Source organism: Myotis yumanensis, unplaced genomic scaffold (genome assembly GCF_028538775.1).
Source record: "Myotis yumanensis isolate MYYU_CA2020_CCGP unplaced genomic scaffold, mMyoYum1.0.hap1 SCAF_16, whole genome shotgun sequence".
Lineage (NCBI taxonomy): Eukaryota > Metazoa > Chordata > Mammalia > Chiroptera > Vespertilionidae > Myotis > Myotis yumanensis.
In genome coordinates this window covers 28,710,729-28,737,410 of record NW_027223767.1, presented here as the reverse complement: position 1 = coordinate 28,737,410, position 26,682 = coordinate 28,710,729, and the positions used below count along the sequence as shown (strand labels likewise).

The 26,682-nt window shown below is 51.3% G+C and overlaps 2 protein-coding genes across 3 annotated transcripts in view; one reads left to right on the top strand and one right to left on the bottom strand.

The window, feature by feature from the left end:
* MKS1 (MKS transition zone complex subunit 1) overlaps positions 1-14,485 on the top strand; it is a 38,180-nt gene extending 23,695 nt beyond the window's left edge. The window contains exons 1-18 of one of the 2 annotated variants that reach the window (XM_070395586.1): positions 2,786-2,892; positions 3,280-3,389; positions 4,482-4,552; positions 4,995-5,150; positions 6,839-6,933; positions 7,123-7,251; positions 7,521-7,625; positions 8,282-8,390; positions 8,944-9,000; positions 10,063-10,105; positions 10,362-10,427; positions 11,474-11,544; positions 11,902-11,971; positions 12,073-12,180; positions 12,830-12,963; positions 13,471-13,553; positions 13,632-13,729; positions 13,831-14,485. In XM_070395586.1, the coding sequence (XP_070251687.1) occupies positions 2,813-2,892; positions 3,280-3,389; positions 4,482-4,552; positions 4,995-5,150; positions 6,839-6,933; positions 7,123-7,251; positions 7,521-7,625; positions 8,282-8,390; positions 8,944-9,000; positions 10,063-10,105; positions 10,362-10,427; positions 11,474-11,544; positions 11,902-11,971; positions 12,073-12,180; positions 12,830-12,963; positions 13,471-13,553; positions 13,632-13,729; positions 13,831-13,922 (1,677 nt within the window). In that variant the 5' untranslated portion in view covers positions 2,786-2,812 and the 3' untranslated portion in view covers positions 13,923-14,485. Of the gene's footprint in view, positions 1-2,785; positions 2,893-3,279; positions 3,390-4,481; positions 4,553-4,994; positions 5,151-6,838; positions 6,934-7,122; positions 7,252-7,520; positions 7,626-8,281; positions 8,391-8,943; positions 9,001-10,062; positions 10,106-10,361; positions 10,428-11,473; positions 11,545-11,901; positions 11,972-12,072; positions 12,181-12,829; positions 12,964-13,470; positions 13,554-13,631; positions 13,730-13,830 lie in introns of those variants that run through there. The other variant, XM_070395585.1, reaches the window with a different exon arrangement.
* A 576-nt stretch (positions 14,486-15,061) lies between these two features.
* EPX (eosinophil peroxidase) lies at positions 15,062-26,676 on the bottom strand. The gene is given in 15 exon segments (XM_070395378.1): positions 15,062-15,109; positions 15,445-15,657; positions 16,410-16,647; positions 18,651-18,821; positions 19,270-19,525; positions 19,901-20,061; positions 21,868-22,186; positions 23,671-23,877; positions 25,064-25,193; positions 25,312-25,429; positions 25,617-25,792; positions 26,035-26,128; positions 26,235-26,385; positions 26,388-26,460; positions 26,633-26,676. Coding segments are annotated over 14 exon segments (2,340 nt in total). The 3' UTR covers positions 15,062-15,109; positions 15,445-15,455.
* Positions 26,677-26,682: the final 6 nt, after the last annotated feature.

Genomic DNA, 26,682 nt, shown 5'->3' with positions numbered 1-26,682 from the left:
TGGGGGAGGGGATGGGGATGAGTAGATATAAGGAGGCAGCACAGTTGGAAGGAGAGCCCATGGGTTTGAGTCAGAATATCTGGACTTACCTCCCAGGCTCTTTGATTCCTTTCCTAAGACTGTGAGAAATGTAATTAATGTCTTGGTTTGTAAATATGTGAAATGGAAGCAATAATATTTACCCTTCATGATGATTTGTGCAAGTGTTTTCTAAACCCAAAAATTTCTCCAAATTATGGTGTTGTTGCAGAAGACCCCAGAAAAACCAAGCGACGCTTTGAAGAAGTGGAGAGACACTGTTTTAATTACACCGGCGGACTCCGGGAATCAATTTCCAAATCAGAGTACCGAAACATGCAGGGGCCTTCATTTTATATCTCCCTGTGGTCTTTATCCCGAAAATATGGATTATGCTTCCGGTCTTTTTCGAGGGCTTTGCAAGAGGCCCTCAGGCGTTGGGGGTCTCCAGGCCATATCTGATGGCCTGGCCTGGTGCCAGCGCTAACAACCCTCCCTCCGGGCAGTGCACTGTTCACAGGTTTATGGCCTCTGTAACAGATTCTGCAAGACCAGTTTCTGGGAAGGAGGTAATGACTTAATTATAGGTTGGCTTGCTGGTATGGATTCCAATTGCTAGCCCCCCAAATATCAGGATTACAATTGAATTAGCCCTTTTTCGCCTTCTCGGTGTTATTTCAGGGAGAACACAGTAATGTAAGCTCTGAACCACCCTGATTGGGGACGAGGGTGGAAAGGTTGCTGGTGTTGGTACAAAGGTTGCTCTTTATGGTTTGTAATCCAAACTTTTGACTTTTAACAAGATGTTAGTATATAAGCAGAGTGGGGATCACGATATCATTCTTTTTTTTTTAAAGCTTGGGTTCCTTTTTATTTATTTATTTATTTATTTATTATTTTTTATTTTTTTAATTGATTTTCTACAGAGAGGAAGGGAGAGGGATAGAGAGTTAGAAACATCGATGAGAGAGAAACATCGATCAGCCGCCTCCTGCACACCCCCCACTGGGGATGTGCCTGCAACCAAGGTACATGCCCTTGACCGGAATCGAACCTGGGACCCTTGAGTCCACAGGCCGACGCTCTATCCACTGAGCCAAACCGGTTCTGGCTCGATATCATTCTTGATATTGGGATACAAACTCCTTTAAGAATCTGATAAAAACTATGAACTCCTTCCAGAAAATGCTCCCCACGGAATTCTAGGAAAGAGTTTATAGACCCTTTGAACACCACTCATGGACTCCAGTTTTGAGAATGCTGATTTATAGATACCAGTAAACAAACATAAAAACCTGGTTACCTGTATAAAAATAAATCAATTATGCTTACTTATACAAATAGCTTATATCTCCATACCATGTGGTACAGTCCTATTTTGCTTCTAATTATGTCAAATTGACTTCGATATAAATTTGATTTGGTTATAAAACTAAATTGTTGATGCAGTCTTCACATTTGTTGTTCATGTGGCACAGTTTTGCCTATTCACAACTTTAAAAGGAAAAATTAGAGAGCTTGTTTCTTAAGAACTAGTATCCTGACTCCACGGTTTCATCTGTTGAAACAATTATTTCCCGGTTGAAAATTATTTGCTTTTATGGAACAAACTGGTAGGTGAGAGGCTGTGAGGCAGAGTGGAAGGTGTTCAGGCTTCAAAAGACAGACCTGGCTAGAATCCCAGCTTCTTTGCCACTTATTAGAGTTCTACCTTAACAGCGCTTTCAGCCCTGGCATTCACTAACTCCATCCATTAAATGGGAACAACAATATTTACTTGATGGTTTCTATGACATTTAGGGACAATGCAAACGAAGTGCTCGGGCTGTATTAGACGTTAAGTAATGGTGCGACTATTATGGTGAGTCCTTTGTGTTACACAACAGCAGCTATGTTGCCCAGGGCTCCCAATGCTATATAATCAAACTGGCATCAGATTCCTGACTTCAGGGAACAATGGCTTACTCTGCTCCGGGGAGTAGCAAATGTCAAAGGCTGATAGCTGTTGACACCACCTTGGGGGTGCCAGGGAGCCAGACAAGAGGTTATGGTGTGCCTTGCCTTTGATAGTCCATTGAAGCATGACCTCTCAAGGGCACTTTCCTGGCTTTTCAGGCGGCCAGTGCAGTCTCTAAGGTCTAAAAAATCCGGAACTAACTCATACAGGATAAAAAATAGTTCAAGAACATCATTTCCTTCCTTACTGCTAGCTTCCTTGTGTTTTCTTTCTCTGGCTTAGTGAATACCAACACAAGGACTAATAAATCTTCTGACAGTTTTTATTTTATTCCAAGAATATAAGAACATGTCTGTATAAGTGCCGTCACCTTCCCTGACTCCTTTGGGAAGAATGGAACCATTCTGAGTCACATCCTGATTTTCAGGCCAAAGCCCTGAGCATTCCGTGGAAGTCCGTGTGGTATGGTGGCAAAAGTAGTGGTTGGGCGTCAGGGAATCTGGGGCTGGTCCCCATCACCATTTCTGGATCTTCCTGAAAAGGGCCAACGGCTCTGCCTTTCGTGTCCTCATTTGTAAAACGCATGAAGTCGGCCTTGGGTGTGCGTGAGCTATGGTCACACCTGTGACAAGCGGCGATCCCGCGGGACCCCAGCACGGGGGCGCATAGGAACTTGGCCTTGGCTGGGACTGCACTAGGCTGGTAGTGGCTGCGTTGCGCTGGGAATCCAGGATCGCGCACGCAGCTCCTCCGCCGCCTCCCTCACCGGCGTCTCCGTTGCCAGGGGAACTGGGAGCGGCGCGCTTTCCGGCGCAGTCGCGGTGCGTTGCAGCTGTCATGGCGGAGACCGTCTGGAACACCGACACCGGGGAGGCTGTGTATCGCTCCCGGGACCCCGTGCGCAACTTGCGCCTCCGGTAGTCGCATCGTCCCGGAGCCCCGTGCTTTTATGCTCTCAGCTAATTCGAGCCCGAACCTCACTCCTCAGTGTTCGGCGGCCCCCACTTTTGCTTACAACCCCGATCACTGCCTCCGCGGTCTCCCTGCGTCTCCCCGCATTACCTGGCACTCTCTCCACGCACAGCTTGCAGGCTCCCAGGTTGCTCGGAGCTCTGTGTCCCCAGTACACTCTCCCATCCTACTCGTCCCCTGAGGACCCGGCGCCCGGCTCACCACCTTTCATTTGCGGCACACCTTCGTAGGCCCACCCCACCCCCTGCTGTATTGTGTTTCCCCATCTTTGCTCCGTGTTCATCTCCTTGTGTGTCTTTTAACGAGTATTTGGGCTTCTCTTTTCCTGACAGAGTCCACTTGCAAAGAATCACATCAAGCAACTTCCTCCATTACCAGCCTGCTGCCCAGGATGGGAAGGACCTCATAGACTTGGCCACTTTTAGGCCTCACCCTACCGCCAGTGGGTGTTGATGGTGATGCGTCCCCATGGGTACCTGGGAAGGGCCTAGGGTGGTGGTTACTTCTTAAGACAGAAAAGGCCCAGGGCTCTAGTCTGAGCAAAGGCAGGGAGGTTGGGTTCCTTGCTAAGGTCACATGGCCGGTAAATGTTGAAGCCAGGGTTTCATGAGGCGATTTTAACTACTATATTATGTGGTGTTTGAAAATTGAATACGGCATGATTCCTGCCATTAAGATACTGATCTTAATTGTGGTTCAGTGTAGTGAAATAAAAAAAAAAACCCGTTCTTTAGATATGTTATAAATGTTCCTGGAAACCTAAATTCCTTTTGTGGTATTTTTTTTTTCTAAGAGAAAATATGCTCCAAATTCTAAGTACACATCTGAATACTTTTTAAAACCATTTGAAAATTGGTGTCAGCTTGAAAAATGTGCATGTTACCATGCACTGTGCTCCTGCAGTTGTCCTCATCTGGGAAGGCAGCCGAGTGAGGAAGAGGGGACAGTGTGCTTGTGTTAGGCCACTAGTCTCTCTGCTTTTGTTTCTGTTAAAAAATAGTCTTGGGCAAGAAGAGTGTGGGCTGGTGGATTGTGAAGCATGTGTCTCTGCCAGGACTGTATTATATTTGGTTCTTTATATAATCATTTATTTGCCTTTCCTCTTCTCTCCTGATACTTGGTCCTAAGGCTACAATGTTTGTGATTCTAGATATATAGCTTCAGGAATAGTAAAGAGGAAGATGCCATGATTCCTTTTAAGCAAATGTAGACAATTAGGATTGAGAAAGAGCTCTTCAGCCTCGATCTAAATTTCAGCTACTGACACTGAATTAGATTAAATAATTCCTAGAAGGCATGTCTTCCTTTTCAAATTAGAGTAGTGATTAAGACCCCTCCTTCTTGGGTCTTCATCCTGGCCTCTACTCATCCCCAGCCTCCCCAGCCTTTGTCTAGAGTGAGTACTTCCTAAATCACTGAACTCCAACTGGTTTTGTGGCAATAGAAGAGCAGGGACTTGGATTATGACTAACCACAGAGCAAGAAGTAGTGCTGGTTTGGCTCACACATTTGACTCACCCTGTTGTCTTTGGAGGCGGACACCGCCCAGATGAAGATGAAGAGGAGGAGCTTGTGATTGGGTGGCAGGAGAAGCTCTTTAGCCAGGTGAGCCCGTGTCACTTGTCTTCTCAGTCTACCTCCACCCAGGCCACCTCCACCTGGCTGGTGACAGGGAGAGATTCTTGATACAGATTGCCAAACCGATTTCCAGAAAGCTTGTAGCAGTCTGTACTTCCTCCTGATGTGTTAACAGGGTCAGTGTAGCGTACTGACTGTCATTACCCAGTTTTATGATCCTGAGTGAGGCACTTTTCACCTCTGGGCCACATGCCATTGGTGACGGCAGAGTTGGATTAGACCGTCACTCTGGTTCTCTTTAGCTCTTACCTCCTTTGGTTCCCCTGCGCTCCATTAGTTTAGATAAATGAGAGTTGGCCATGGAAAGATGTCAGATGGTATCAGCTCTATAGAACTGTTCTAACTAAACAGTTACAGGAACAAAAGTTTGACATGGTCTCACTAGATCTTCCTTTCCTCGTGACCTCAGTTTGAAGTAGATCTGTACCAGAACGAGGCAGCCTGTCAGAGCCCTTTGGATCAGCAGTACCGTCAAGACATCCTGAAGCTGGAGGATTCCGGTAGAAGGAAGAACCGACGAATCTTTACCTACACTGACTGTGATAGATTCACCAATTTGGAGGAGGTATTGTTCTTCCCAAGGTCCCATGGCTTCCTTTTCCTTTCCCTCCATGAGCTTTCTGGCCTGACTGGGTTCTGTGTGTGAAATCAGGAGCCTGTTAAGGGGTGACAGAGAGCCTGTCTAGGATCTGCCTTGTGCTGCTGGCAGCCAGGCTGGAATAGAGCGGCCTCAGTCTACAGGTGATGTGGCTTCTGCTCTTGTCTCCGCCTGCTGGAGGGCCTGGAGGAGCTGGCGGGGTCTCAAAGGCTGGCTAGGCTTGCAGGCTGCAAACCAGGAGCTTGACTTCCCCCATGCCTCATGAGATAAGAAAGGTGGTTGGCGTCTAGAACCATCTGGATCAGTGATTTTCAACCTTTCTCATCCCGTGGCATACATAAACTAATTAGAATTCCGTGGCACACCCAAAAATACATTTTTTGCTGATCTGACCAAAAAATAGGTATAATTTTGATTCATTCACACTGGACAGTTTTTTTTGTGTTTTTTTTTAAGCCATGAAACTTTTATTCAAATTTGTCATTTATCCATGAACATTTATAATAATGCTTTTTCGTGTGTTAATCCTCACCCAAAGATATATATTTTTTTTTTTGCTAAAAGTATTACAAAGGGTATTACATAAGTGTCCTTTCCCCCCCCCCCCCCCACCCTTGACAAACCCCTGCCCTCCCTTACCCCCCAGTGTCTTATGTCCATTAGTTATGCTTATATGGATGCTGGACAGTTATTGTTGTGTTGGCTGTTGTCATTTTTTTTTTTTTATTTGACAAGCTAAGGAAAAAGGTCAGTGCCTTTAACTAAATTAGTCAGATATTACATGTTTTAAAAATTCTTGCGGGACACCGGTCTAAAATTGCTGATCTAGATAAAATTCACCAGGGATTCGGCCAAAACTCTTGAGTGTATGGGTTTGAAGAGGAATTCAGTGCAGCCAATGGCTTACGTCCTCAGTTTGCCTCAGTTATATCCTAGTGCAGCGGTCGCCAACCTTTCGGACCTCACGGACCACCAGTGGTCCAAGGACCACCGGTTGGTGACCGCTGCCCTAGTGGACTTAACGTTTTCTTCAGTCACTGCCTGATGGGTCTGTCTTCTCAGTGAGATTTTAAACTCCTTGAGGGAGGACAGAGCCTCTATTTTCTGATTTTTGTCTACAACCTTGTAGATCTGTGCGAGGAACAGTTGTTAAGTGAGTATTTTTGAATGATTGATATTTTTATTAGGAAAGTTGTGGGTTGGTAGCATATACAATTTGGGTTGTCCGTTTTGGAAAAGTGAGTACAATTGCAGTTAGCTCACGGTTCCCATGTGAGGATTTCCCACAGAATACTTGTATCCCATTTGCCATCTTCCAGTTACCTAGCGAATGTCAACATCTACCAGGCAAACTCACCCAACTTTGTGTTGGTATGTGCTCAGAAATTGCAGGCTCATTTAAATATTAGCATAAATAAACTCACTTCCAAAGGTTAATATCCTGCTAATCTCGGGGCAAACCAAGGCATGGCAGGGGTCTTCTCTGGCTTGTTTGTGCCACTCCTCCTCTTCATTAGCATGTATGTTGTAAGGAATAATTTTAGATTCAGGGGCCAGATGAGGTTTCAGAAGGAAGACTTCCTTCTTCCCTCTGGGTGGTTGGTCCCATGTGGCCCTGACCAGCTGGGTTACACAAGGCTGCTCTCTCTTCCCAGCACTGTCGGAAAATGACCACAGCCAGGGAGGTGCCATCATTCTTGGTTGAGCGAATGGCCAATGTCAGGCGGCGGCGGCAGGACAGGCGAGGAATGTGAGTACAAGTGTGCATGGGGGTTCGGGGGGCCTTTGGGGTCCTTTCACACCACTGTTCTCGGTATGTCCACCAACTCCAGCTTCCCATTCTGCAGTAGACCTCCACCTGGGCGTGCTCCCCTGTTTTCCTCCTTCAGGCTCTCCAGGGGGGGCCCAGGGAAGTAACCCTTCCTGTGGTGTCTCCCAGGGAGGGCGGCATCCTCAAGTCACGAATTGTCAACTGGGAACCCTCAGAAGATTTCATCAAGAGCCAACACGTCATCAACACCCCTCTTCAGACAATGTACATCATGGCAGACCTGGGGCCCTATGGAAAGTAAGTGAAGCTTCTCACTGCCCAGCTCAGGTCCTCCTCCTCATCGCCTCCACTAACCATCACCTACCTGGTGTCGTGACCCCGGGGTATATGGGAGGAAGGGACTTCTCTTTTTCTTTTGATGCTTCTTAGTTGTTCTCAGAAGCGTTAGTATTTTACCATGATAATTCTCACTGCAGCCTCTGTCCTCTCCCCTGGCGGGGTCTGACTATCCCTTCCTGTTTCCCTGGCGGTGGGACCAGTGATCCTGTTGATTCTCTGGTTTCTAGGCTCGGCTATAAGAATTATGAGCATGTCCTCTGTACTCTGAAGGTGGACAGCAACGGTGTGATCACAGTAAAACCTGACTTCACGGGCCTCAAAGGACCCTACAGGTGAGGAGAGAAAGGAAGGGGTGGTAGAGACTGCCATTTTCCCCTTGGCTTCACTTCTCGCCCCTGGCTGAGGGGATGCTCAGAAAGCCCTTCATCTGTTCTGATTTTAAGTTCCCGGGTAGTGGTCCATGTTCTGTTCTGGGTCATTGACCCCTGGGATGCTGGGGATCCCGTTCTCAGAAAACGTGCAACCACACCAACTTGAAAGCGACAGCCTCAGCAGTGTCCTTAAGTGACAGTAATTCTCTGCACTGCTGGATAGAGGGACTAACCAGAAGGGGTGGTGAACTCAGCCAGGTCTTTCCTCTGGGCTAATTCTTGTTCGTCTCTATGTCCTGGAATAACAGGGCTGTAAATTAGAAGTTACCTAGACCCTCCTGTCCGTTTCTGAGGTGAGAGAACTGGGTGCCAGGGATGTCGTGCTTTAGGGTTTCACCATGACTTTGAATCAGAAATGGGCCCAGAATCTATACTCTCAGTCTAGTCTAGTGCCCTTGCTTTACCATTTTGCTTCCCTCTCCCAGTCATCATTCTATCTCCGTCATCATGTACTCTAAATGAGGTGTACGGCCGGTGATGGGTCATCCCTGGGCTAGATCTGGAGGGCCTCATCTCTTGTTGTTAGAGTTGGTCTCTTGGTGGCTTTGCCCTTACAGAATTGAGACTGAGGGGGAGAAGCAGGAGCTGTGGAAGTATACAGTCGACAACGTGTCCTCCCTCGCACAGCCGGAGGAGGAGGAGCGGGAACAGCGTGTGTTCAAGGATGTAAGAGCTAATTTATCCCTGGCACCAGGCGGGTGAGCCTCAGCGCCTGGGAGCTGAGACCATGGCCGAGGTTGATGTCAGCAGTTGCAAGGTCTGCTCTTAATGGCTCTCTCTGACTTAGGAAGCATTGCTGACATGTCAGCCCTAAGTGTTTGATCATATTAGAACATCATCATCATCATGACCATTTATTTGAGCACTTACCATGCTCTGGGCTAGATATTTCACATCCTTTATTTCATTTAGACCCTACCACTGCTCGTTGAGGTAAATACTTTTCTTACTACCATTCATAAGTGAGGAAACTGAGACTGAGAAGCTAAGCAGCCTGCCCGAGTTCATACAGCTTGTACGTGTGAAAGCCAGGAGTCGGTCCCAGGCCAGCGGATTGCACAGCCTCTGTGCTTCACTTTCAAATGCCAGTGGCCGGGATGCTTAGGCCTCCAGTTCCCTGTGACATTTCCTATTATTGCATTTTTTTCTCCCATTTGGACCTGAACCCTGGTCTGGCTTGGGTCACAGTCTTGGGTTTTGGTTTGGTTTCCTTCTGCAGCTCTATGGCCGGCACAAGGAGTATCTCAGCAGCCTCGTGGGCACTGACTTTGAGATGGTGAGTACATGGCTTCCTGTGAGCTGGGCTCAGGCTGTGGCTGAGTCACAGAGCCTCTCTTAAAGGCCCCTAGGGCAAACTCTACTCTTCAGTGTCAAAGGAAATTAAAAAATAGCATAAAGAGGATAGTCCTTGTTCATGTTTTTAAAACATTTGCATATTGATATAGAACTGTTAGTACAAAGAAAATACCTTAAAGGGTACACGCATGCCATGGATGGCTTTTTCTGGGGCGAGGGGGGATTGGGAGATGGTAGGTGAATACTCGAGGTGAGAGTGATTTGTCAGGGATGTTTACTTTTTATTCTCTACACTTAATGTAGTTCTGAATTTCTCCAGTGGTAATACACTCATGTGTTACTTTATAATTGATTTAAAAAATAAATATAAAGATGAAAATGTCTTCATGTGGATATTTTTCCTAAGGACCCCACTGAGAGGGAAGGGGTGTCATCTTTGCTTGTCACATAGTTTGGCTCTTTAAAAACAAAACAAAACCGTTTAGGCCAGTTCTTTTATGGTCCTGTTCTTTGTGTCCCCTCATTCCGGGAGTTCCATTTCTAGATCTGGAAACAAGGATAGAATTACCTGCTGGTCTCCCTCTCTCTTTTTAAAAAATCAACTTTCATTATTCTTATATTGCATTAGCAACAGATGGTCAGTGTTTAAAAGTTAGATAGCTACACAAATAATTAAAACGGGAAACTCCCTCGTTCCTCGAGTTTCTCAGCCATCTAAAGGGAACGGGGTCTCCACCCCCCCCAACCCCCCCCCCCCCCCCCCCAGGACACACGAAGGACAGCTGTTATGGCTTCCCTTCACTCTTGTCAATTTCCCACACTGTGTTGCCCTCCCCACCATTTAAATGATATACTTTTTCCCCTAAATTACAAACTTGAGGTATTTTAGGAACGAGATCTATGAGTGGCGGGGTGGGGAGGAAATGCGTTAGGGACACATCAGGTCTGACGTCCAGTGTCGGGTCTTCCGGGGGTTTGTGGACAGGCCGGGGAAGTGCCGACCTCCACACCGCCTGACCTTTCCCATTTCTCTCTGCCTCAGACGGTCCCAGGCGCCCTCCGGCTCTTTGTAAATGGAGAGGTAGGTAAGTGTCTTGCCAGGCAGAGACCTCCTATACTTGGTCAGGGGCCCCACGGAGCTGTGAAGTAATCCGTCCGGCCCCATGGAGGCCGTGGGCGGTCTGCAGAACTTGGAAAACTCAGCCAGGAGTCTTTCCTGGACACACAAGGCAGTTCCTGGCCCTCGAGGGACTTTCTTCCAGAAGTATAGAAACCCTCAGGACTGGGTGGGTGCTCAGGGTGCTAGGAGAATAAGCTGAAATCGTTTCCTGTTTTTCTTAGTTTCAGCCCGAGGCTATGAGTATGACAACCTCTATGTCCACTTCTTTGTGGAATTACCAACTACTAGTAAGTAATATTCATGAATCTTTTTTGAAATCCATTCTGAAAGCTTCTATAGGCATTGGGTCAGGTCTCCTTCCCGGCTCCTGCACCAAAACTGTTCCTGTTCTTTTCAAGGCCGTAGGTCATTTCCAAGCTGTCAAATCCGCGGTGTCCTCTCTGCTTCCACCTCACTTGACCTCTCGGCAGCATTTGACCCGGCTCACTTTCCCTCACTGAGACTCTGCTCCCGCCTCCGGCGCCATGCTCCTCTGTTCTCTCCTTGGTCGGTCGTCAGTCTCCTTGGCTGATTCCTCATCTTCTGTTGATCTTGAACCCTTCAAGCATCCAAGGCTGCGCCTTTTCGGGACCATGTTCTGTGTCTGAACCCCTTTCCGTCACATCTTTGCACGACTGGTTCTTCCTGAGTTCAGGCCTCTGAGAGGTCTTCCCTCACCACTCAGCCTGCACGGCCTCCAGGCGCCTCGGTTTTAGTTTAGCGCAGCATTGGTCACCACCTGAGTCTCTTGGTGGTGGTCAGTCTCCCTCCCCCTAGAACAGCGGTTCTCAACCTGTGGGTCGCGACCCCTTTGGGGGTCGAACAACCCTTTCACAGGGGTCGCCTGAGACCATCGGAAAACACATATATAATTACATATTGTTTTTGTGATTCATCACTATGCTTTCATGATGTTCAGTTTGTAACAATGAAAATACATCCTGTGTATCAGATATTTACATTACGACTCATAACAGTAGCAAAATTACAGTTAGGAAGTAGCAATGAAAATAATTTTATGGTTGGGGGTCACCACAACGTGAGGAACTGTATTAAAGGGTCACGGCAATAGGAAGGTTGAGAACCACTGCCCTAGAAGGTTAGGGCCGTGAGACACAGGGATTTTCTCTGTCATCACCGAGTTGTCCCCAGTGACTGTTCAAAGCAAACAGTGGACACTCAGGAAATGTTCAGTGAATGATTGATTGAATGAGCGGATGAAGGAACTTGTCTCTTTCTCAGTGGCTTGCCCTCCTCCCGGGTAAACGTGCTGTCTGTTGTCTTTGGCTTTCAGACTGGTCAAGCCCCGAGGCCCAGCAGCTCTCAGGAATAACACAGACCTGCGCCACCAAGTCCCTGGGGATGGTATGGAGCGGGGGTGGGGTGCCTGGGAGGGAACAGGACTCTGAGCCTGGGGTGGCCTCTGAAGATTTATCAGGCCCCAGCCACGCCCTCCGGGAGGTCCCGGGGTTGGGTCTAGCCCTTCTGTGGGGGCTCTGAGGGCTGCTCGGTCCCTGGGTCCTCTCGTTGCTTTGGGGATGATGGGAGCCGCTTGTAACTGGGTGTCCCTTTGCCTCAGCCTTTTACTTCCTACCTGGGGTGATCGTTTTCCTTTTTCCCTTGTGAAGGTGGCCTTGTCGTTGGCCACAGGGAGAATAAATTTCAGCTGAGGCCTTGCCTACCCCGTGACACCGAGTATAAAATGATGCTCCTCTTTTTTAGGACAAGGTGGCCTACTTCTCCTATCCATTCTCATTTGAGGCCTCCTTCCTCCATGAGGACGAATCAGCTGGTGAGTATCTCAGCAGCTGATCCCGGGCTCAGGTCTCTGGGGCGGTGCCCTCTCTGGTTGAGGGCCTCCCATGACCTGCTGCTTCTCTCACTCGCTCACAGAGGCTCTCCCGAAGTGGCCTGTGCTCTACTGCGAGGTCCTCTCGCTGGACTTCTGGCAGAGGTACCGTGTGGAAGGCTACGGGGCTGTGGTGCTGCCCGCCACCCCAGGTGACCTCTTGTCCCATGCCCTGGCTCCTAGGAACAAGGCTGACACCTCCAAAAGATCCACCCGCTTCCAGGGAGAAGGGGGGTAGTTAGGAATTAGAAGCAGTTAACGTGCAGGATTCCTGGCTCCCGTTGAGGAATGCCCCCCCTTCATTTGAGACAACTGAGCGGAAAGTACACCTCACAGTGAAGTGGAGCCGCCGCAGTGTGTCTGGACTCTGCTCCGTGCTCCTCTGATTGGATTGCAGCCCCGAGGGAGAAGCTTCCGGGCAGAGTGGATCAGCCCTCATTTTACCATAATAGCCGCTGTCCCTCATTGTGTGCCAGACATTGTGCGCTGTGCTGCTCTTTAGTTCTCCCAACTGCTCTGTGAGGTGTAGGTGTTATTTCCATTTGACTAGATGGGAATGAGGCTCAGAGGTTAAGACACTTAACCTGGGTACACAGGTATTAATGGGCAGGGCTGAATTTGAATTTCTGCCTGATTGATTTCCAGTCGGTGCCCTAAACTGCTACCCTGACCATCTGCACCAGAGGTCAGACTGTCACCAGAACAGGTGTGGTGGTGGTGACTAGGCCAGTGCCATCGCTGGGGAGTCAGCAAGGGACCACGCGCCCTTTCTGGGCCTGGCCTCATTTTCCTCCTGCACAGGCTCGCACACCCTGACCGTGCCCACGTGGAGACCCATGGAGCTGGGCACGGTGGCCGAGCTGCGGAGGTTTTTCATCGGTGGGTCTCTGGAACTGGAGGACCTCTCCTATGTGCGGGTTCCAGGAACCTTCAAGGTGATTTCTGTCTCTGGGGAGACTTCATGCTGAGAACTTAGGTTCCTGTTTCATCTGTAGCAGGTGGGGTCCCGGTTAGGGCCCTTAATTGTTCGTCGATTCCTTATTCCTGAGCCCCTTCCTTCCTGCTGCTTCAGCTGGAAGTCAGAGCCACAATCTGAGCCAGGTACAAATATCACACTGCTCTCGTAGGAGGACTCTGGGAAGTAGCAGGCTCCAGATTTCCCTCGGCCCCATCACACTAACCAGCCCCTCCTCCCAGCCCATCGCTGAGGCCTCGATAACCAGGGCTGGGCAGGGTCAGCAGGAAGCTTGTGAGACTCATTCTCAGTGAGGTTGGCCCCTGCTTTACGGTTGGGAGCCCAGTGTTAGCCTGAGGTGCTGGAGTCCGGTGCTGGAATGAGGTTTCCCCAAGAGCTGTTTCCCTTAAGAATGGGAATGCGAGTAGGAGTGATGCCGGCATGGGGTCTAGAGACTGGAGACCTGATGTGCCTAACTGTGCCACAGGGGGAGCGTCTGAGCCGCTTTGGGCTCCGCACAGAGACCACGGGTAGTGTCACCTTCCGCTTGCACTGTCTGCAGCAGTCCAGGTGAGTGACCCGGCCCTGGGCTCTTTATCCCCGGGGGGCTGGCGAGCAGCCTGGGCCATGTGGCACGCTCCCCTGCAGGGCCTTCATGGAGTCCAGTGCTCTCCGGAGAAGGATGCGGAGCGTGTTGGACCGTCTGGGAGGATTTAGCCAGCAGAGTTCCATTCACAATGTGCTGGGTAGGTTCCCCCCGTCCTCCCAGCTGGCCACCCAGGGCCAGCATGGGCCCTCTTCCTCCCCACACCATGGCAGCTGACCACTGTGTTTGCTTCCCTCACAGAGGCTTTCCGCCGCGCCCGGCGCCGCATGCAGGAGGCCCGAGAGAGCCTTCCCCAAGACCTCGGGAGCCCCTCGGGAACCATGGTCTCTTAGCCCTGCCCCTCGTGCAAGAGGACACAAGCGATAGCTAAGGCGGGTGCTCTCCCTCCTCCTCACCTTCCTTACTAGAGACCAGCTGAGAACCAGAAGAGCCGAGAAAATATCAGGCCAGCCCCTCTGCCTAGTCTGCAGGGTCTTCTCCCCGCCGTGTGGCAGGAAAGCCCGAGACCCTGAGGCCCCATAGTCATATGTCAGCTACTGCAAGTGGGCATCGCCACGGACATTTTTTTGTTTGGTTTGAGACTAATTTGGGGAAACCCATAGTAAGCTCTTTCCTCGGCGCAGCTCCTCTGGCTTGTCTCACAGTCTCAGTGGCAATGGGCTGCAGGTGCCTCCTCTACAACCTCAAGAAAGAAGGAAAGTGAGGGACCTTAAATCCCCAGCCCCGGACTCTCAGCCTCTTCTCCCCCGGGTGGCCTCGTCCTGCTGCTCGAGGCTTGTTTGCGATACAACTATTTCGGGAGCAAATGAAGGCTGAAGGCGGGGCCCAGTCCTCAGCTAGCTGGGTGGTATCTTTTATTGTGTTTTTTTTATACATAAAAGCTTGTTATACTGACTGACGTTCTGTCGGCTGTTTCTCTGCTCAGGTCGCTGGCTGGGTTGAGGTGTTCCCCTTCATAGCGAGGCCCGTGTGCTGCCACCCTTCCCCTTTCTGCCCTTTTCTACTCCGGAGTGTTTCTTCTGACTCTGTCACTCCGCCCCCAGAGGAGGCTTAGAGGTTAGTGCCAGCTGTGTCTTATCAGCAAAGCATGGGACTGGGGTCACGCCCTCCCCAGCCCAAGGCAGAGACCAGCCCCTGCCCTCAGCAGTGCTTTATTGGCAGAAGCAGAGCATGTCACCCAGCCTGCAGGCTCCCGAGGAGGACTCTGGGGTGGCTGGAGGCAGGGACTAGGTGGTGGGAAATAGAAGAAAGTGGCTGGAAACCCTCCTGGTGACTTCTTGCGTCGGCCTCAAGACCTCCTTGCTTGGCTCCCAAGGCAGGAGGGCTCATTGCTGCTAGATACCCTAGCTATCACTCCCAGCCGAAGAACAAACTCGGAGCTGTTGCCAGCAAAAGCATCAGCAGGATATGGTTGCTGGGGGGTAGAGGCGGGGAGAGTGCGCACGGGATGGGGCGCGGGGGTAAACTTGTAGTCTTCTCTGGTTCCCTGTCTCCAAGGTCGGAGGCTTGGGATGGAGGCCTGTGGAAGCAGCAGAAGTGGACATGTGAGGAATTGCTGGACATCCAGAAATGAGCTGTTTTAGGGTGCTGATGACTAAGCCCAGGCTAGCTGGACACTTGCTACCCATGCTCCTACCCCTCTCCCCAAAGTTCTAGGCCCCGGGTGGGATTGACTATCAGCCCAGAAGCCGGAAGCTAGCATACTGGGAACCCTGTATGGAAAGAGTGCCTTGTCCCCAGTGACAAGCTCTGTTGTCCCTGCTTAGAGGCCTAAGAGGACTCCGCCATCCCATCCGGGGAAGGAAGTGAGGGCCTGACCCAGCCCAGGGCCCTTGGGGGAGGGCCTCCCCTTACCTGCAGAAGCCTCATTTGCTCCGCCAGGCTGACAGGTTCAACCTGGGGATTCTGCTGCAGTGCTCGAAGTCCCGGGGGTAGGTGTTGGCTCTGAAGATGTTCCTCGGAACCATGGTGATACCGGTATTGTCACACACAATCCGAGACAAGGAGATCTGTCTCAGGGCCCTGCGCTGCCCCTTGGTGAAAACACCTGGTTTCTCCCACCAGAACCTGCCAAGACAATCGAGAGATGTGGGTGAAGGTAAAGTGAGCACCTGCTCTGTGCCAGGTACATTATGTCATTCCATCCTCACAAAGTTCCTGCAAAATAGGTATTATTCCTGTTTATAAACCAGGGGTCCTCAAACTTTTTAAACAGGGGGCCAGGTCACTGTCCCTCAGACTGTTGGAGGGCAGGACTATAGTTTTAAAAAAAACTATGAACAAATTCCTATGCACACTGCACATATCTTATTTTGAAGTAAAAAAAACAAAACGGGAACAAATACAATATTGGTATTTGCATGTGGCCCGCGGACCGTAGTTTGAGGACCCCTGCTATAAATGAAGAAACCAGTTGAGTGGTCAAGTAAATTGCCCAGTATTAAAGGCCTGGTGATTTAAGTGGCCAGGGCTGGATCTGAACCTAGGTAAAGGTCAAATCCAAATAAGAAGCCCAGGCTTAAACCACAAGCTTATAGGAGGCCAACCAGGTTTAGCCTTTTCTGCCCATGTTTTCCGGGACCCTTTAGCCTGGAATAGCGAGGAGGCTGAGAGGTCTCCTGGGTTAAGGGTGCCTCCAGCTCAGGCAGCATCAGCCTCCTGGGTCAGTGGTCTCTCCCTCTGGCCAAGGTGTCCAGTAGCCTCCTGGTCTCAGATCTTGTGAATGTGAAAGAAATGAAGCTAAGTAGAGCACTTTCCCCCATTGTTGGTGCTTCTCTTCCCTGCTCTGGGGCTGGTTTCTTTAGGGTCGGGTCACTTACCTGTCTCCACTGCGGGCCCTTGTGAACTGGTTCTCAAAGAGACAAGCCAGAAGAGGCCCCACACGGGCCCCTGGCAGAAGCGGCTCTGCAATGGCCCCCATCCAGATGTCAATGTTGTCAGGGGTCCCGTATAGATTCAGGAACTTTCTTGCCAAACCCTGGTTTTTCAGCACACGGCTAAGCTGTGCCAGATTCCTGGGCTGGGAGAGCCCACAGAAGCGCCGCCAAGCATTGTACCCTGAGAGGAAGGGGGCAGAAGCAGTTTCAGTCTTACCCCTGCTGTCCTCCCATTAGCTCTGCTTCTCTCCACATTTCTGCTGAGAGCTCTGTGGTCTGGCAATATCAGGCAGAAGAGGCCCTGAACCAAAGATCAAATGCCAGCGGGCAACCATGCTTTGCGTGCGTCATACTGAGGAATGCCTAATACTCAAGACAGTACCCAGGACACAAAGGACTCTCAGTAGGGTTTGAGAATGAATGAATGAATGAATGAATGAATGAAATAAGTGAGTGAACAAAACAAGAAGTGAAAAGAATGGATCAAGTTTACTCAGAAAAGGACCACATGCTGTATGGTTCCATTATATGAAAGGTCCAGACCAGGCAAATAGATAGAGACAGAACGTAGATTCGTGGTCATCAGGGGCTGGGGTGGAAATGGTGATTGACTGCTATTACAAGGTTTCTTTTATGAATGAAAGATATTAGATATGGTGATCGATACATGACTATACTAAAGTCATTGAATTGTATACTTACTAAGGGTGAATTTTAGATGTTAACTATACCTCAATAAAACAATTAAATTTTTCACCTACTCAGAAACTTCCAAAGACTAGCCATGCTGATTTCTCAGCTATCAGGATCTCAAACCAGGATCAGGCACGTGATGTGTGGGAACATCAACATATGCGATGGCTTTGCCATCATCTGAAGGAACCCTAGCCCAACATCACCCATTGAACTACAACTCACAACACCACTCCCCAGCTGAACTAAGGACAGCCATGTCATGTTTTACCATTGCTAAGCTCTGGTGCGTGTATCTCTCTCAGGATCCTCACAACACCTTTGTAATTACCATTTTATTAGTGGATACTTGTTGAGCTTAAGCAACCATGACTTTACTAGTAAGTGGACTTCATATCTTCCCATTCCGAACTTGGTGTTGGATTTGGGAAGGGATTAGAATAAACTGTAAGAGACAGTATCAGGAAAATATTTCTGCGACAGCTTGCAGGGAACAGGTATTTGGGGAACAGAATATCTCTGAGGCAACTTGAGTGATTAACAACCTCAGTTCTCCAGCAGGGGGCACTCACAGCTCTTTAGCTGTCAGGAGCACCCAAGTGTAATGAAGGAAAGCAACTGGTTCTTGAGTGCCTGCTGTGTGCCAGCCAGGTGCTGTGTTGGGTGCTGTAGAAATCCCCCCTGCCCACCCCACTCTGTTATAACACAATCAGAGATTTGTTGAGGCAGATGGAGCTCAGGCTGTATGTAGACAGGGAAGCAGGTGAGGAGAGGGAGAGGAGCAAGGTGGTGGTCAAAGCCTTCCCCTGACATTGTGGATTGAACAGGGGGAAGAAAGGAGAAATTCTGAATTTGATTCACATTTTACTACTTCTTAGTTACGTGGCATTGGGCAAATTACTGGATGTCTTTGAGCTCATTTCCTTTTCTATAAAATGACCGTGGTCACTGAAAACACTAAACGAGTTCTATCCATGAAAGTGCCTAATTTGTCTTCTGCCCTGGGATAAAGCTTTCTGTGTCCTCGCCAAGGCAGCCTTCGTTTTACTCCGCCCATTCCCTGCCTCTCAGGCTCGGCCTGTCTCCACGTAGAGCCAGTTTCTCTGTCCCTGGAACCCGAGCCTTTCTCCTTGGAACTTGCTAGGGTGCTGGGGAATGGAGCAGTTCGTCTCTGCCTTTTATATCTGTTTCTCTCTACTTGGAAATTCCAGACCCCCTTTGTTCATCTCCCCTGCCCAAGGCCTGGTCCCATTGTGAACCTAAAGATACAGACCCTGCAACAGACGGAGATGTGGCAGGACAGCCAAAAGGTGGTCCGAGAAATGTCCTACTGCATCAGCCTTGGCCTCGCCTGCCTCTGAGCCACGGCACAGACTGTAGACAGTCCCAGTCAGAAAGGAGGCAGCCAGGACCTCCTGAAACCTGTCCCCACCGCACCACCACCAGCACCACACCAAGCCACGCCTGGCGAAGGGGTAGGCAGCCCCTCACCTGGGAGGCCGTGGTCCCGGCTGCGCTGCATGTTGAGAGCCGCCAGGTCCAGCCCGATTCTTCTCACTTGCTGAAACAGCCGTTCCCGGAGCTCGTCCACTAACATGGAATCCTGCCGGTTCAGCTTGGCGGGGGTGGCCATGAGGCCTCGGAGGATGGGGTCGATGCCACCTGGTGGTGAGTAATGTGAGCAGCACAGATTGGAACAGCCCTGTGTCATCACAGGAGGCCCAAGTAGCTCAGAGCTGGATAAGCCAGTCACTTGTATTCTATGATGATTATTTCAGAAAACAGAGGCCTGGGTGGACATGAAGAGAGCTGGTGCTGTCAGGGCAAGGGGTCACCCCTATTTCTTAAAGGAGTGGAAGGCAAGCTTCTTTCAGGTCCACGAGCCACCAGTCTGACATCCGTCTCCTCCCCTTTTAGAAATCCCTCATCCCAAAGGCGGGGGAGTCCTGTGACTGAGGGTCTTGGTGGCCCCTGCCTTGTTTTCACTGTCCTGGGGAGATGATTAGCCGTGGCCCGAGCAGCAGCTGGCCTCCTGGCAGTAGGCCTGGCCCAACTGGAGGGGGTGTGCTCCCCAACCCCACTCCCATCTGCCTCTGGAAAACCTGGTCACCTTCATGCACGATTCGCCAGCTGGCAAAGAAGGCAGAGCTGAGCGGAACACGCGAGTTGGGTGCTGAGGCCCGGTACTGGCTGTCCAAGCGGTACACGAAGGGCTGGAGCATGGTGTGCCCAAAGCGGAAGGCCAGGGTGAAGACATTGGACACGCGAGGGTCCACATTGGAGCAGTACCCCAAGTAGGGCCCCAGGGTTCTCTTGGCCCGGGCCCTGCCCAGAACCAGGGGCAGAAAGTCTCGGTAGGTGATGATCTAGAAGAGAAGACGCAGGAAGAAATGACCTTAGCGGCTGCCTAGCCCACTCCTTTACCTTTGGACAGACCTTTGGCTTTTCGAAGGGCTCCTCAGACATAAATTCTTGAATGTCTATCATGTCAGATGTCGCAACATTGATTTCCCATTGGCTGATGAGATGCTGAAGCCCAGAGAGGCTGAGTGACATGGGTAGGCTCACACCGTGAGTTGGTGGCGGAACTGAGGGGACAGGTCAGATCTCAGGCATACACACTCAGACCTGACTTACTTGAGGCGCATCCCGAGGATGTCAAGGAGGGTGGGAGCCACTTTTTTCAGATGCTTCTCATGCCAGATTTTCTCTAGGGGATGCTGGGACCCCAGGCTCCCTACCTGGACCATGGCCCCCACGATCTTCCGCGCCTCCTGGTAGAGCTGGTCTCCAGTCCACTGTGGATTCAGGCGTCTCAGCTCAGTAGCCAGCCGGTTGTGCTCTCGCATAAAGAGGGTATGCATGGCTGTCAGCGAGGGGTTTTCGCTTGTTCGAGAGTCACCTTGAAAACCCCAAGTTCAGAGTCACCATAGCTCTTCCCAGAGAAATATCTTTCTGCTAGGGCAGACAGAGTTCTGGGGACTGGGCAAAGGTGGTGGGACTTTCTGACCCGTGTCAGGCTCCTGGCCCCCACTCGGCCTCCATCTCCTCAGCTGTGAGGCCACTCACTGACCACCACCCTCTTCCCCAACACGACGGGCCAGGAGCGGGAAGACAGCGGGGTCTTGCATCCTTAAGTGATTGGAAGAGGTGCCGGTGTGGGAAGAAAAGCTCAGGGCAGCTGCCAGCCTCGGCAGGAAAATCGTGGCCGAATGATTCTACTCCACAAGATGACCAGCTGGGGCAGAGACCGGGATGACCAGGAACCTTGACTTGGGGACCCCGGGCCCCTCTCCCAAGGAACTGCATCCGTGTGCATGTTCTCTATCGAGGGCGGGATCTTCCACCAGCTTTGGAATTGCTACCATGCAAGAGGGAGGGTTGGGCAGAGCCTCTTTCTGCAGCTAGACCTTTGCTCCCAGAGGCTAGGAGGCAGAGTAAGTGCCTGACAGTGGGCCTTACAGTCATTTGCTGGCTCTGAACTAAGCCCTTTTCTACAAGGTCTTATTTAATCCACTTTTCAGTAAACCTCTCATGAAAGTGCAAGAAAAACCCATCTTGCCCTGGCCAGGTAGCTCGGCTGGTTAGAGCCTCGTCCCGATACACCAAGGTTGTGGGTTCGATCCCCAGTCAGGGCACATACAACACGGAACCAATGAATACATAAATAAGGGGAACGACAAATTGATGTTTCTTTCTCTCAAAATCAGTCAACAAAAAATTTTAAAAATACAGTCTCTAAAAAGGGCTGGAGCCAACTCCCTGGGAAGAAGGCGGTGGAACAGTGTGGAAAGAGCACAGACCTGGACGCTCCCCTGACCGCAGTGGCCTCTGTGGGCTCTGCCATCTGAACTCTGTGTTCTGGACACATTAGTCATCTTCCCTGCGCCCCAGTTTCTCATCTGTAAAAGGAGGTGATGACAGTGGCCTCCTGTCATGGCCGCTTTAAGATGAGAGATGGCACCTGTGAGTATCTTAACCAGAAAGGCTGCCCATATCAACCAGCACATGGGGGCAAAGAGCCCGAGGAGGGTTCAGATGATGCATCTGGAAGAAGGTACCAGGTACCAGTGTCTAGCAACAGTGGGGATGAGGGCTGAGGAGTAAAAACCTAAGGCAGTGCTCGGCAAACTGGGCTCTCGAGCCACATGCGGCTCTTTGGCCCCTTGAGTGTGGCTCTTCCACAAAATACCGACTTCTGTGCATGGGCCACAAAATTTCAATCGCACTGTACATGCGCGCCCGCACGTAGTATTTTGTGGAAGAGCCACACTCAAGGGGCCAAAGAGCCGCATGTGGCTCGTGAGCCGCAGTTTGCCGACCACTGACCTAAGGGAATTTAACCCAGAGAAGATTAAAAAAAAAAAGTAGGTGGAAATAAAGCTTCTTTCAAGTAAAGAGGTTATTAGTGAGTGAAAGATAGACGGCTCCTTCTCTGCGGTTCCAGAAACAGGAAGAGCAATAGGTGGATGTTGGATCAAAATGGGAGGAGCTTCCTAAAAGTCAGCACTGCGGGAGAGAAACAGGTGTTTGCAAAGAGACTCCCAACAACCTCTGGGTCCTGCGACAGCTACACCTGGATCTGTCCTAGGCTGTGCCTAACGTTGAAGTCTGAAGACATGTACCCCCACCGCCTCCCACCATGGCCTCCAAACCCAGCACCCCGGGCGGCTGTATCCCAGGAAGACACCACCTTCCCCAGCCTGACCTCCCAGGAAGCAGGGGATGCGCGCCGGGCGGTTGGTGAGGACGCAGGGGTCATCGTGCAGGTTGTCGAAGGGCAGCAGGTCCCGGCCGTTGTCTCTGAAGCGCTGGTTGACGGCCAGCAGCCCGTGGTAGTTGGTCCGGTTGCGAAGGCGCAGGGCGAGGGTGACCTCGCTGCCGTACACCATGCTGGCGTCCACGAAGGAGGTGAGTGCATTGATCTGGTTTCGAACGATGTTCTTGTTTTGGGGGCATGAGACGGCCGAGCGGAAGAAGGGGATGCAGTCTTGCTGGTTCTTGATTCGGGGGTCATTGGCCGGAATCTGAGGTGCAAGAGGAGACAGTAACACTGGGGCCCCTTAAGAGCAAGCGTATCCTTCTTGGTCCTCCCACACTTGCTTCAAAACCTTGCTTCAAAGTCTCCTCCTTCAGGAAGCCCTCCTTGACTCATCCGGACTCACACTGCTCACCAGGTCAGTTTGAAGGTCCTTAGGACTTTGTATCACAGATTCATGAAAGGTTAGAAATGGAAGAAACCTTAGATCCTCATTTTCCCTGTGGGGAAACTGAGGCTTGGAGATGGGAAGTGACAACTAGTTAGCAGGTGAGGAAATATTGAAACCTAGTTCTCTTGACAGGCCTGGGCTCCTTTCATTCCATTTAATTCAACAGATATTTCCTAAGCCCCTTTCTGTGCCGGGTGCTCTGGAGATATGAAGATCAGCAAAACCCAGTACAGGTTGCAGGAGGCTGGCAATTCAGTTGAAAACAGACACATATGTAGAGAATGTAACTCTATGTGCCCTTTGCTATGCTTGATCTAAAAGCCAAAAGTGACAGGTGAAATAGGAAGATTCAGGAAGGCTTCCCAGAGGAGGCGTCCCTGAGCCAGAGCTTGAAGAATGGGCAAAGTTGCACCAGGGAGGAGCCAGCCAGGGGCCCTCACCGGTCAGGCCCCATGGAGATCCCCTTACCTGTGAGGGTGAGTGCAGGGGTGAGGGTGTGCGTGGAGGAGTGTGTGCACCTGCGCCCCCCCCCCCCACCCCGCACCCAGCAGAGGCTCTGTTCCCTGGAATGCACCTATTTTTCCCTGGTGTGCACACCGCCCTTGCCTCTCAGCCTGAAGGATAGCTCCCTGCTCACAGCCCACCCCCGGAAGGAGAGAAGGTGAGAGCTAAGAGACTCTAAAGCAGTGGTTCTCAACCTTCCTCATGCCGCGACCCTTTAATACAGTTCCTCATGTTGTGGTGACCTCCAACCATAAAATTATTTTCGTTGCTACTTCATAACTGTAATTTTGCTACTGTTATGAATCGTAATGTAAATATCTGATATGCAGGATGTATTTTCATTGTTACAAATTGAACATAATTAAAGCATAGTGATTAATCACAGAAACAATATGTAATTATATATGTGTTTTCCGATGGTCTTAGGCGACCCCTGTGAAAGGGTCGTTCGACCCCCAAGGGGGTCGCGACCCACAGGTTGAGAACTGCTGCTCTAAAGGCTTCCAAAAACAGCAGCCTAGGCTTCCACCGTAGGGATCAAACCTACGGGTCAAAGCCAGTCTGTTGATTGCTTCCCCTTCCCTGAAGCCTGCACGGAACCTCCTGGCAGATTGCCCACCCCGACCACCACCCCTCCAACCACTAAGAACTGGAGTCCATAGCGGCTGTGCTTCCTGTCTGTCTGATCCTTCAGCGTCACGGACAGCTCCTTAGGGATGGTGCTAAGTCTTCCAGATCCCACCCCCAGCTCTTGGCCCAGCATGGAAGCCAGGGGCCTGGGGGTTGGCTGCAGGTACCTTGATGGGGAAGCAGGGAGGCAGCTGGGCACAGGTCCTCTCGCAGTCAACGCCTGCGGTGAAGCCCACTCTGGCCGGGGTCTCGGGGGAGAAATCCAAGTCGTGGTCGATGAACTGGCCCCACTGCATGAACATGAGGGCCCTGCCCTGGTCGGAGGTCACCCTCTCTTGGGGGAAGCGCACGATCTGGTTAGAGACGGCCCGGACCTGGTCGGAAAAGAAGGCAGCGTTGGGGGTTGGGGGAGGGCTCTGGACCCCGAAACCCAGGCCTCAGGGGGCAGCAGGTTGCCTCTGCCAGAGTTAACACAGTGTCTCCTCCTCTCCTGCCCTCCCCTCCCCTTCCCTGCGTTGTCCCACCTCCCCTGGCTGTCATTCCCAGAAGGATGGGCTCTGGCCTGGCTCCTGAGGGTTCCAGGAGGAAAGAGAAGGGGAGAGGCCAGGTTGGCTGGCTCAGACTCCACCAGCACTTCCAGAGAGGTGATGACATCAAACTGATAGATCAATTTATAAACTGATGGAAAACTGGATGATAGAAATGATTGATAGGTGCATGGATTGGCTGTTAGGTAATGGATAATGTAGAGAGAATGGATAGATCAATAGAAGAAAAATTCATAAACAGATGTTGATAGATTGTTATATTGACATATGAATAGAAATTGATAAATTGATAAGTATGAAATAGCACAGATCAATAGATATAGCTAGATTAAGATGTATGGCTCTTTATACAGAAGTGGGCAAAAGTAGGTTTGTAATTGTAATACAAATCAGTAATACAATAGTTAATAAATAATACAAGAATAAATTCTGTTTAAATTATACTCAACTGTAAGCCTACTTTTGCTCACCCCTGTATTTAGCAAGATACGTTGCCACTAATTCTTTGAGGAAAAATAATACTATAATGGCTAGTATTAATAAATTATATCATATATGGGTATTTCTTTAATACTAGAGGCCTGGTGCACGAAATTTGTGCATGGGTAGAGTCCCTAGGGCTGGCCAGCAATCAGGGCCAATTGGGGCCTTCTGGCTGCCGGCTGGGGCCTTCCTTCGTTCCACGCCGCCCCCTGGTGATCAATGCACATCATAGCAAGCAATCAAATTCCCAATCTCCCCGTCGAACTCCCAAGGGGACAATTTGCATATTAGCCTTTTATATATAGAGATTCATGCCAGCAACATGAGGCAGGTTTTACTACCGATTTACAGATGAGGAAACCAAAACTCAGTGCTATTACCTGCCCAAAGTCACCCAGCCCACCAGAGGGAGAGCCTGGGTTCCAGTCCGTCTGGCTGACTCTGGGCTGTGCTTTTACCCCTCCCCCACCCCCTTGCCCCCAAGTTTAGCAGAGATCAAGCATCCTCCAGGTCCTCAGTCCCTACTCACAAGAGGGAGGAGGAAGCCATTGCGCCTCTTGCCAGGGGTCCAGCCGAAGGGGAGCGACAGCCCATCCTCATACTCGGCCGGCAGCCAGCGAGCCAGGGCAGTGTTGGAGGCCCCCAGCCAGGGTCTCCTCCTGCAGCAGTGGGAGCGTTCGGGTCAGCAGGGTTCCGGTGTGGGGACCATTCAGCGTATAGGGAGGGGTGGTGAGGGAAGGGAGGCTCCCCCGGGCAGGTGCAGCCCCTCGCTCCCACCTGTTATTACATCTCCCCGTGATGGTTCGGTACTTGTCACTGCACTTCTCTTCCTGCTTCTGGGCAGTACAGCCACTGGCCTTGGACAGCAGCCACAGCTGGGATTCCGTCAGCAAACCTGGGGGTGGGGCAGGTGGGCAGGACCCTAGATCCAGGCTCCTGGCTCCTTCCTGGGCTGGTCTATTCTGTACCTCCCTCCCATCCCTTTACTCTCTCCCCTGCCAACACCCCAAAGCTGCGCACCCCCTCCCCCTCCTGCCTTCCTACCACTCCCAGCCCTGGGGGCTCAGTGGGGAGCATGGTACCCGTGACATTGAAGGAGCTGGACCCCTGGCGTTGTAACTTCTCCTCCAGCAGCCCCAAGGCCACGTGCATATAATCTGCAGCCTGAGTGATTGTCCTGGTGGCCGCTACCGGCTGTTTGAAGTAGAACAGGAGGTCCGTGGGGCGGGCAGAGCCGCTGAGAAGGCGCTGCTTCATGCTGCCCAGAAGAGGAGGAGGGGGAGCCGATTTAAGGCTGCACAGCCACCCAGCAGAGCCCCATCCCGGGCGGTGGGCAGTCGGGACAGTGTGAACAGATGGATGGAAGGGAGGATCTCTACCAACATGGCACTGCCCCCGTGGTGCCCAGGGGCAGGGTGATGGGTGAGATGACCGTGGTTGGAGCCCAGCCTCCCTCAGTGACCCCTCCCAGGCCCACACAGACCCCAGACCCAGACCCACCTCCTCTGAGTCTGATTGTAGGCGGCATCCACCAGGAATTTGGCCTCTGTGATGCAGCTCTGAAGGACGGAGGTCTCCACGGCCCCGGGGGGAGCTGGTCAGAGGGAAGGGGACTCAGGGTCCATGGGAGCCACAGCCCCCCAGCCCCAAGCAATTCCCCCTCCGTTGCCCTTCTCCAGGGCGGTCCAAGGGGCTATTACCTGGGGTGGTGCCCTCACAAGGCTGGGCCAGGACGAGTGTGAGGACGAGCCCTGCCAGGGCCAGGAGCAGCTTCCTCTCCACAGTGAGACCCTGAGCCACACGAGTAACACCCGCGTCGCGCATTCTGGTGGCTCTCCTGCTCCCTTCTCACCCGGGGGCCCACGCTGACCTCTCCCCTCCTGCTCTTCTTCGGAAGTAGCTGCGAAGTGACTTTTATATCCAGCCCTAGGGTGGGGCAGGGGAGCTCTGGGCCCCAGAAGCCCAGCCTCTTGAGGTGGAGCTCTAGAATTTCCCTCTTGATTTTTTGGGGGCGGGGAGGGGGGTTGTGGGACTGAAATCCCCACCCCACCCTGCCACTCAACCAGCCTAGGGGCCTCCTTCCCTCCTATCCACTCACCGCGTCCCGCCCTCTCTGCTACCGAGTTCACTGACCCTGCACATGTCTCT